The sequence below is a fragment of the Callospermophilus lateralis genome, chromosome 9 (assembly GCF_048772815.1).
Source record: "Callospermophilus lateralis isolate mCalLat2 chromosome 9, mCalLat2.hap1, whole genome shotgun sequence".
NCBI classification, from domain to species: domain Eukaryota; kingdom Metazoa; phylum Chordata; class Mammalia; order Rodentia; family Sciuridae; genus Callospermophilus; species Callospermophilus lateralis.
The window spans coordinates 20,314,915-20,326,326 of NC_135313.1; the positions used below are offsets into that span (position 1 = coordinate 20,314,915).

Sequence of the window (11,412 nt, forward strand, 5' to 3'; positions counted from 1 at the left end):
TGACTAGAAATTGTAGCCACTCCTTGGAAATTCCTATGAAGACCTGGATCAAACACTATGAAATAGTCTAATTTGTCCCTCATGGTACCACCAATCACTGACCCACAATACCAAATGATACTTCACAGGACAAAAATCAGTAGAGTACAAAATCTCGTTTAAAAAAAAAAAAAAAAAAAGACCACATTTATTCATTACTTAAGCAGACCAAGTGCAAGGAATTATGCTTGGTACTGGGTACACTACAATCAGCTAAATCCTGTTGAAACAATAACCTAAACAAAAAATCTAACCCATTATTTTTATGAGTTTAGAAGAGGTCGACCCAGTCAAGAAGCACTGCCCTGAGGTGATATTTGTGCCAGAACCAGCTCTGGAGTAGGTGAAGCTATTTGGGGCAGCGATGGGGGGGAGGGGACAGGACTAAAGGGCAAAAGAAAGATTTACCAGAAAGGGGTTCATTCAAGAAAAGTCACAAAGGTCTTTATTCTAACAGTTAAGGAAATCCATGTTTTATAACCTTCACATTCATGAAGAATTACTGATTTTGGAGTCCCTACCACAGATGGCTGCTTAGACATGCTGAGAAAGAGATAATAACCACCAGAACTAATCATAACTAGTAAACTCCTCCAAGGAACTTATACTCTTTTGATACCATCTATATGAAATTGAATTCAATCTATGAACCCTTGTGTGAAAACTAAACAAAAGGATGGCAGACACATTCAAAATTTGTTATATAATTGTTTCACATGTTCATGTGCACTCAAATGAAACACCAAAAGAGGCAATTTATGTATATCCTTTGTGTATTTTAGCATCTTTTACCTTTAAAACAAATTTTGTACAATATCAATGTATCTCGGAGTAGTCGAACAGTTTTAAAAAAACAAAAAAAAGCTGAGTATATACTAAGCCATAAGACTTAGTTTCGTGCCATTATCATCTGACTACTGAAGAAAAAAGACCTGAATTACAATAACCCATCTAGCAAAATTTTCCAATTCAAATTAGAAGGGCTTCAATTTACAAATCTTTTGAAAGGGCAATAGTAATGCAATTCATATCAGAACATCCAGTTAATACAATTAACAAACAAACCACAATTTTGCTATATGGTAGAACTTTCTACTGGTCTTTCAATTCCTTCAGCCTTCTGATTGCAGACTTGACTGTGACGGCAGAAGTGGTGCTGTGAAGAAAAATTCAGTTTCCAATAAATTAAACAGAGTATAAAATGTCAAATAAAGCTACCTCATTGTTACAGGAAAATCCTAAAGACTTTAACTTCTGGAAAAAGACTACTTGCAGTTAACCCAAAGATTTAACTAATATTAAAACTATTATTCAGAAATCAGAGGCTCACAAAAACTATACTACGGCATCTTTTAAGAACCACACCTTTAGGCTCTTACAGAATTAGAAGGCAACTGCATATAACTAATCTCTTAAACAGTATTTTTTTAAAAAAGGAGAGGAATAGCTTGCCTAAATTCATCAAATGGGAATAAATAGAAGAAATAAATAAAGTTTCAAGCCAATACAATTAGATAGGTTTTTGGGGGGGGTAGGGGGGATTGTTACCGGTGACTGAATCCACAGCTTAGCACATACTTAGGCTACATTATATCACTGTTACCACTAAGCCACATTAACACCCTGTAACTCTGGCCTTTTTGAGACAGGTTGCTGAGGCTGGCCTCAAACTTACATCTTACTGCCTCAGCTTCCCAAGTAGCAGGGACTATAGGCATATAAAGATCAAATAATTCTTTGAGATATTAAAATGACTATAGAGTTGAGCGAGGTAGCACAAACTTGTAATCCCAGAGACTCAAGAGGCTTAGGCAAGAGCACTGCCATTTTGAGGCTAGCCTGAACAATTTAGCAAGATGCTAAGCAACTTAGTGAGACCTTGTCTCAAAAAGGAATGGGCTGGGGTTGTGGCTCAGTGGTAGAGCGCTCCTCTAGCACGGGCGGGACCAGGATTTGATCCTCAGCACCACATAAAAAAAAAAAGGAATGGGGATGTGGCTCAGTGGTTAAGCACCCCTGGGCTCAATCCCTGGTACCTTCCCCCAAAACCAACAACAACAAAAAAAATCGAACAAAAAAGTGACCACAAATATTTAGAACAAAATTCAGGAAAAGTCACAAAACTATTCACTTTACTATCGGGGCTAAGTACTCTTGACATCATTTTACTGTTGTCACCACAAATTAAAACGAGATGCTTAAATACACATTCATATTAACATTTCAACTATTTCAGTTTTCCACTATTTCAGTTGAAGGGCAAAATTAACTTAAAAATACATATACATCATATTGTATATGGCTAGTTTGCTGCGGACAGCACAGATCCATACACTGGCTTGAGTAAAAAGTCAGGCTCTCAGAATTCAGAGTCAACAAACAACTCCACTTCTAGAAGCCTTTAAGGACAGCTTTAATTTCTGGAAATGGATACACTTAAGAGTCAAAACAAGCAATACCAGAACAACAACAACAAAAAAGTATATATATATATTTTCCCCCCTAATAGTATTACCTGGCCCTGTAGGGTCACAGTGGTAAATAAATCCAAACAACAACAACAACAGAGGTATGAAGGTCCATATGGCAACCAACTGACCTCTTAAAAAATATCTTTACAAAAACAACTTCAGTGCAAGCCAAGGTTCTGTATAGACTCAAGGTATCAGCAAGGGACCTGCAACACTAACAATGACCCCAGTTTACAGGATTTCAAAGCATCTCATAAAATTTTATTTCAATAGTTTTATTTCTATTCTTTGATCGGAAAGTAAACCATGACACTAAAGAATTCTGGGGGAGGGCATCTTTACTTTAAAGCATCTTTACTCTCCTAACCCATCAGGTGCAAAAGAGGCCTATGCTGTTCCCCCAGACTTTTAAATAACAAAAAAACCAAAAAACAAAAAAGGACTCACTTGTAGGTCCAGGCACCACCAGCCACTGTTTTCATGCAGGAACCACAGTGCCAGATCCCCACAGCCCGTCTCTTCATCTTGGTCTGCAAAAGAATCAATTTCTCACTATGAATCAAACAAAAACCTTTTTATCTTGCCAGCTTCCAGGAGCTTAATTTGTACACAAGAAAACCAACTTAAGCACCTAGTAAATGGCCAAATATTTGTTAAAAGGATGCTATTGGATGCGGACTTTCCTTTTTATCCTTCAGTTCCTCAGTAATTTTGTTTAAATGAAGACCATTTCCCAAAACCTAAGGGTACCACCATGCTCTCATTTCACAAATGTTAACCGACTGTATGAGCAATCCCTAGTGCTCACCAGCACTGTTTATAAGCCCCCTTGGAGAGGAAGCCTGTCCCCTCCCCAGATCACCTTACTTTGCCACAGAAGGAACATGTGTACTTGGCGTGCTGGCTGATTTCGATTTTCTTCACCATTTTCCGGAGGGAGGCGCCGTAGCGGGTCCCATATTTACCGACGATTCCGACTTTCTTAGTGCGTTTAGCCTGTTGAGATCGAGGAAAAGGACAGACCAATGACATTTAGAATTGAGACCCAGGTCTCACATCTCTGCCACCCCTCAGCCCCTCCTCTGTGACCTAGTTTTTAAAAAATTAAACCCGGTGAAACAGGGGTCCGGGACGCGCCCAAAACTCCGAGAGGCTGGGCAAGCTGTCCCTGCCCCGCCGCCTCGGCGTGTCCCAGAGTCAAGTCTCCAGAAAAGGCGAGGGCATAAAGACTGGAAAGGGCTCGGGAAAGGGCTCGCGGGCAGAGGCGGGCGCCGAGAAAAAGCGAGAGGACAGATGCAGACGGATAAACACTTACGCTGTAAGAACTATCACACTCACCATGTCGCTGCGACTTAGGCCCGAGACCGAAGAGGAAGAGATGTTGTGCGCAGGCGCAATTTAGAGGGGCGAGCGGAAGTGACGATAGGCCTCTCTAGGAACTGAGCTCTATGGTCTGGAGGTTTCCTTGCAGTTATTCTCCTAGAAAATCCTCCTTGCGGAAGTGACGATAGGCCTCTCTAGGAACTGAGCTCTATGGTCTGGAGGTTTCCTTGCAGTTATTCTCCTAGAAAAATCCTCCTTGCTGTCTCTCCTGGAATGTTTAGGGTGGCTAGAGTCTCTCCACCAGGTTTATCGAGACTCACTAGCTGAAACGACAAACGTCGAGCTGAATTACGTTCACATTAATTCACATATATTCCCGGCTCCATTCTCTGCGCAAGGAGGTCAGGTTTTAAGTGACTTGTTCAGTGCACTTGAATTAAAGAAGTGGTGCTTAAATCTTAGGTTTGTGACTCCAAATCTCATGGCTTTCCCTACTACCTTATGCGTTTTAAAATCATAAGCTCCTGTGCAAGATGCTGGCACTAATCCTGAGTAGAATCCAAGGCTTCTGTCCCAGAGCAAGTTGCATTCCCACTGCTAGAATCCCATAGTCCCATTAATGAGTTATGAAATTTCACTCATGAGAGCTCTGGAGCAGAAGGAGAAAGAGCTTGAAGTTTTCTGGGAAAAGTTGGATACGTTATTAAGATAAAGAGAGAAGGTGTCATGTAATGTTTAGGAACATAGGCTTTGGAATCAGACTGTCCAGCTTCAAAGCGGGGGCTCTACTACTTACCAACCCTGACAAGTTGTTTTATTTTTCTGCATATTGTTTTCCTCAGCTGTAAAATCTGGATAATTATAACATCTACTATACGAAGTTGTTAAGAAAAGTCAATGAATTAAATGGGTGAAGTGTCTGAAACTTAGTATAACACTATATAATTGTAACTATTAGTATTATTATTCAGATGAAGAATATGAGGCTTGGAGAAGTTAAGAACCTTGCCCAGTGTCACACAGCAATAAGTAATGAAGATAGAACTGAAGTCTATCTAGATCTATCTGATTCCAAAGTTAGTTCTCTTAATTGCTGATACGTGTTAATCCAGCTCATGATTACTTATTGTACTGAAAAGGCAAAATACTTGACTTGGAATCAGGTCCCCAGCTCTCAGTTCAGGCCAGGCTCTCTAACTACCTTGAGGTAGGACTTTGGCTTAGCCAGTCCCTGAATAGAGAACCTCACCACAACTTCCCAATAGCCAAAGTATTTATTTACAATGAGAGAAGGAACCAGACAACCTCCAAAGTTCCATCCACTTCCTATCTTTTATAGTTCCACCAAGCACTTCCAGACTGTTGGAGCAATAACTGGCCATGAAATTTGTGTTGTTACCAACATCTTACCACCCCCCCATTTTTTTTCCAGTATTAGAGATTGAACCCAGAGAAGCTCTACCACTGAGCTACATCCCTCCCCCACTCCCTTTTTTGAGACAGGATCTTGCTGAATTGCTGAAGCTGGCCACAAACTTGAGAACCTCCTGCCTCAGCCTTCTGAGTAGCTGGAATCACAGACATGCACATGTCATTCTATACATTTTTAGGAACAAAAGCAATTCCTTTTATCCTCCCCAGTCTGTTATTCCAGTTCTGGCTATGTAAATCCAATGAGAAAAGAAATAATTAAATAAATTTTTGTGTGTATATATTTCTGAAGTTTCTAATTATTTTTTATGAAGAGCTCATAATTATAAGCTGAAGAAATACCATTTTAACATAATTCCACAATTTCATCAGCAACTAGTACACCTAACACCTAGATAAAAACCAGAGTTCCTTAGAGAAATGGCTGATTCTAGAACTGCAGCAGGAAACCATGCAGTATGAGCCTGGAACATTTTGTAGTACCATACAAGTAGGGAAATACTAAAAAAAAAGCCAGAAAACCCCTGCGCTGACTGGAATGTCAAAGAGGTGGGCAGACTGAAAGAGCTCCCAGTGGTTACTCAGGAGGCTGAGCCAGGAGAATCATAGGTTGGCCAGAATTTCTCAGATCTGTCAGGAAAGGGAAGCTGGAGATTCTGTCAAAGTCAAGAGGAGTCTGAGGTGACATGATGCCTAAGTGTACCTAAGTGTATCCTAGAACAAAAAATGAGATACTAGGTAAAAACCAAAATCTGAGTAAACCATGGGATTTAATTCATAATAATGTGTTCATATTGACTTATTAATTGTAATGGAAACACACACACACACACACACACACCATACCAAGGTGAGGCGTCTATTAGGGGAACCTGGGTGAAAGGATATACTGAAACTGTTACCATTACTTCCTCAATTCTTCTATAAATCAAAAACTGTTCTAAGAAATAGTCTATTTAAGCCCCTCCCCAGATCATCAAAATTCAACTCCAGGAGGAGAGGGCCTTTGTTGTTGATCTCTGCATCCTAGGGCCTCACCCAGAGTCAGGGTGAGGCCCTTGTTCCCTTGCAAGGTCTAATGGTCATAAGTTTATTAGAGTTTTATGTTTGGATTTCTCTACCTTACAAGATCAATCCACTTAAGTCGGAATGGAAACAAGAGTTTAGAGATGTTTTAGCCAAATTGGAAACTTAGGCCCAGGAAGGTCAAAGGAATTGCCTAAGGCCACATGGCCAATAAGTGACTTCCAAACTTGTGTTCTACCTATTGTACTGCAAGATTCAGGTCTCCAAGTCTGTTTCCTTAACTGTACAAAATACTATAATGCTCCAGAGAGTCTTGGGAAGATAAAATAAGCATCAATAGCTACCCAGTGGGCCTCCTCTATGGTGTCTACTATTGTTGAAATGCTGCTACTGCCTGATCTCCAGGTCTCTTGATGCCTTTAACCTCATCTTCTCTCTGCCATACTTGAGGGACTACAGCAAGTTTGTTTTTTTCTGCCTTCCTTAAAAATATGCATATTTCCTTTCTTAATTTCTTTAGCTTGGGCACAATAAGACTACTGCGGTCACAGGAATGGCTTCCTGGGCCCACAAAGGGAGCTGAGTGTGCTAAAGTTCCACCTTCTATCTTAGGCACCTCCTCCACTTAGGGTGGGAATAATGGAAAGTTCTCTATCCAAATTAAGCCTGCTCTGGAAACTGTACATTAAAACAAATCCATATTCATATTGGTGCAAATAAACAGATCTTGGAGAGTGGAGAAACAAGTGCTTGCAATGGTTCTCCTGTTCCTTGGGTGCATGACGGTCATCTGACCTTGGTAGGTGGGCAAGTACAGCTGTCTTGTGCTGGAGCAGCCCAGGTGGAGCAGAGGTAAGTGCAGACCATCATTTAGCAAATTTACTGCCACCTCCTGCATAGCCTCCTAACTCTGGCCTTCAGGGGGTCTGAGAGAGAGCAAGAGAAGGGAGAGTGCATCTGGAAGAATGTATAACAGCATCTGAAAATGAGACACTCCACAATAGGAGAAAATTGCTCATGTTCAGAGCAATTTTGTCAAAACTGAACAAATCTCTTTAAATAGCAAGCTTGAGGATGTACAAATAGCACTCTCATGAAATCAGCTTTAAGTGACTTGAGAAAATTGTGCCTCTCATAAAGTCTCAATTTGTCTTATCTACAGGCCAATAAATCTCCATCCACATTAGAGGACCGTCATGTGTAGAGAATGTTGGTTGCAATGCATTCCCATAAAGTCTCAGCAAAAATCTCTGCTGAGTCACCTCTGCTCTTCAGGGACGCTCAAATATCACTTTTTGCCTTTAGAAAAATAAATAAGTTTAAAGTCATTTCCAGAGAAAAGTTCTTTTAGCTGTTGAGCCAAGCAGTTCTCCTGGGCCATGTGGTACACAGTTCTCGAAAGAAATATGAGATAAAAGCGTCATCCCAATTCTTCTTATGCTGGAGACGGTTTATTCCCAAGTTTCAGGTGCCCTTGTCATAGAAGTGCCAGGTGATTGCACACATGAGTGAGGACTGCACAGCACTGTCCAGAGTCCTGTGGGCCAAAGGCCCCAGGCAAGAGGTAGCACAGGAAGAGGAGGCAAAGCCTTCAAAGATAATCCTGAATACCAAGAAGGAATCAAGGTGCCCAGAGTGGATTTAGGCACACATATTCTTTCATTTCTTCCATTTCCCCTCAAATTCACTTTAAAGTAATTCTAGTCCTGCCTGCCAGTGGGCATTTCACAGAGCATTCACACAGACAATCAGGTAGAAGCAGTTGCTCAGTAAATCATAAATGTGAAATGCGCCAATGTGAAACAGTGTCCAAATATATTTTGTGAATTGAGCCACTTAAGTATGAGAAGTTTGATACAATTTTTGTGAAAACATTCTATTCATATAGGGAATAAATTACACATGGTTCCATCCTAAATTATTCACATTAGTCATTACCTCTAGGAAGTGGGGCCAAGGGGTGGGGAGGAGAAGAGCATAAGACTTTCATTTTTTAACATATAATATACATTTCTAGGTTAATTTTTACATGAGATACATAATATGGGAAAGAAAGCATTGCAAATTAGCAGGTGAAAGGAGTATTTTCAATAAGTAGTGGTAAGGTAATTGCATCTCCATTCAGAAAAAATTAAACTTGACCTTATCTTACTCCAAGTATGAAATCAAACTCCAAGTAGATTGTAGATTTAAACATTAAAGGCAAAACAAAAAGCTTCTAGAAGATTTTATTTTTTATAACATTGGGGTTACCGATTGCATGGGTGTTTATTTTATATTTGGTTAAGCTGTAAATTGTTTTATGAACTGTTTTGTATATTATATTTCATCCCCCAAAAGGAGGGGTTAAAAAGAGAGAGAATGCTCAGTACTCAATAAAATCTGCTGAATGGGAGTAGAGAGGGGAAGATGTGGACATAATGTTTCAAAATCAAGTGACTGTTGGCTGCCATAATACCCAAAAGACTTTGACTCACAGGTTTCTCAGTGCTTTTTGCTGTGATTAGGAATCCATTTCCTTCACTGAGAACCCACAGGAAAAGACAAACTAAAAAAACAAACTAAAAACAGATACATGAGACGGCTCCAATTAATCCTTTCCAAGCCTCTTACGTAATCCTGAACTTGGTGAGAAGTGAGAGGATGGGGTAAATACAAGATGGAATTTCTTTCTATACCCTTGGAACTTAAAAAAAAAAAAAAAAAAAAAAAAAATATATATATATATATATATATATATATATATATATATATATATATATATATATATCAAGATTTCAATAAACAAAGCCAAGCATGATGGTGCATGCTTGTAATCCCAGTGACTCTGGAGGTTGAGGCAGGAGGGTCTCAAGTTGGAGACTAACTTCAGTTACTTAGCAGGCCCTAAGCAACTTAGCAAGACTGTATCTCAAAATAAAAAAAAAAAAAAAAATTAAAAAGGGCTGAGATACAGCTCAGATGTAAAGTGCCCTTGGGTTCAATCCCCAGTACAAAAAAAAAAAAAAAAAAAAAAAAACACCTCAAAAAAACTCTCCAATACAGGAAGAATGCATAGACAAAAAAAAACAAAGATGGCATCTTCTGCTGTATTTTTTCCCAATGACCAAGGAAAAAGGCTTATCTGAAGTCAAGAAGAAAAAAGACATGATGAATCCATATGTTATGGATTATGGCAAATGGGAGATCTTGCTGCTTCTTGAAGCATCCTGTACAGTACTGCTAGAGGCAGAAATTAACTGGGGTCACTCGAGTAATAAGACTTAGTAGCTGGGCATGGTGCTGTAATCCCAGCAATTCAGAAGGCTGATGCAGGAGGACCACAAGTTCAAGGCCAGCAAGGGCAACTAAGTGAGACTCTTAAAAAAAAAAAAAGAATTGAAAATGTGATTCTGGTTAAGCACTCCTGGGTTCAAACCCCAGTACCAAAAAAAAAAAAAAAAAAAAAAAAAAAAATGGTTTAGTGATCATGGAGAGGGAAAGCAAAGAGACTTTTAGTAACATCTTTTTTTAAATGTGTAGATGGACAAAATAATTTTATTTACTTTTTATGCAATGCTGAACATCAAACCCAGTACTTCACACATGCTAGGCAAGTGCTCTTCAACTGAGCTACAACTCCAGTCCTTGGGAACGTCTTTTAAAGGTATAATCAATGGCAGAGATAGGAATGGAATGAGAGGGCCCAGATTTCTTCATTCTAATTGGTGCTTCTAAAAAACACAATTTGGTGTCTGTATTGAGCTGGGAAATGGAGGAGGAAAAGGAATTAGTGTGAAATCCTTTTTCAAAAAAAAGTTTTTTACTCTCTATTTAAATAAATCCAACTGGCTTATACTAATCCCACAGAAATGGTTAGATGGTTGGTTCTTGACAAATTTCAGATATACATTTGGAATGGTCTAACTTGCAATACATAGGCTACATGGTCTAAATACAATTTGCTCTGGAGGACTTCAGGGTCATCTCAAAGAGAGTTTTTCTCCAGCTGCCAAAACCCAGGTCCAGCTAGAGGCTCCATGGGTCATATTTACTAAGACCACAGAGGAATGGTGGTTTCAAATATGAGTGCTCAGCTGCAAGGGACAAGGGCAGGCCCTCCAAATTGCAGCCACTGCCCTAACATGACAAGATGCCTCTGTGAGGCAGGCCCAGATTCAGGAATTTAACAATTATCAGTGACTCTCCTAAACCACTGGTATAGATGTCTCTAAAATTAAATGCACCAATTGTATTCTGAACACATTTTTGGACTGAGAAAAAACAATTAATAGGTATAGAGAATGAGATCCTAAGAGATTTAAAGAACTCGACCCAAGCACAGAGGAGACTGAAGAAAAGCTGCATGAAAGCCCCTCTCAGGGGCTGAGGGTACAGCGGATAGGTAGATGCATTGCTGGAGATGTCCATGGGTCATAGGTGAGTGCTCCTTAATGATTCTCAAGCTGTGATATAAATGCATAGAGCAGAGGCCATGGGCAGGTGGTAGGGGGTGGGCAAAGGAGAAATGCTCCTATTTGAAGTTCTCTCAAGATCCTTGATTCAAAAACTTTTCTGCTTCCTGGGCCTTAACTCATTCCAAAGATCCTTCTCTAATGTGTACGATATCTCTGCCACTGACTATCCACCAGCCACCTCAAACTTGTCTGTTCCAACCTGAGTTCACCCTGATCCCAACTTTCCCCTTTTCTTATCTGTAACTACTTAGCGCAGGCAAAACCTAGGTCCCAACATCTCTTCCTCAAATACTCCATTGTCAGTCTATCTGCAAATCTTTTCTGCTTTCTTTTCAAAATCTTCTTGGCTCCCAGTACTTCTTATCTCCTTCATGTTACCCACACTCAGCCACCTGCTGGTATCCACCCGACAAGGGGCACAGGTAAGAGCTCAATAGCTTCTCATCTAATTGCTCCCTTTGCCTATTGTTCCTGGTCTGTATCCTACACACAAACCAGTTTGAAACTGTTTTTATCTTTTAAAAATATCAGATCACTTCATACTCTGCTCAAAACCATAATGTGGCTTCTGTTCATAATCAAAACTAAACCCAATTTCTTACCAAGACCTAGGTCCTCTTGTCAATCCCTTCAGTATAACACCCTATTATTCTCCACCTCTTCCA

At 39.8% G+C, this 11,412-nt stretch overlaps 1 protein-coding gene across 1 annotated transcript; it reads right to left on the reverse strand.

Moving 5' to 3' along the window:
• Positions 1-457: 457 nt before the first annotated feature.
• Rpl37a (ribosomal protein L37a) lies at positions 458-3,930 on the reverse strand. The gene is made up of 4 exons (XM_076865805.1): positions 3,849-3,930; positions 3,378-3,506; positions 2,958-3,040; positions 458-1,195 (listed from the first exon to the last, which is right to left on the reverse strand). The coding sequence occupies exons 1-4, from the start codon at positions 3,849-3,851 to the stop codon at positions 1,132-1,134; spliced, it is 279 nt and encodes a 92-aa protein (XP_076721920.1). The 5' UTR covers positions 3,852-3,930; the 3' UTR covers positions 458-1,131.
• Positions 3,931-11,412: the final 7,482 nt, after the last annotated feature.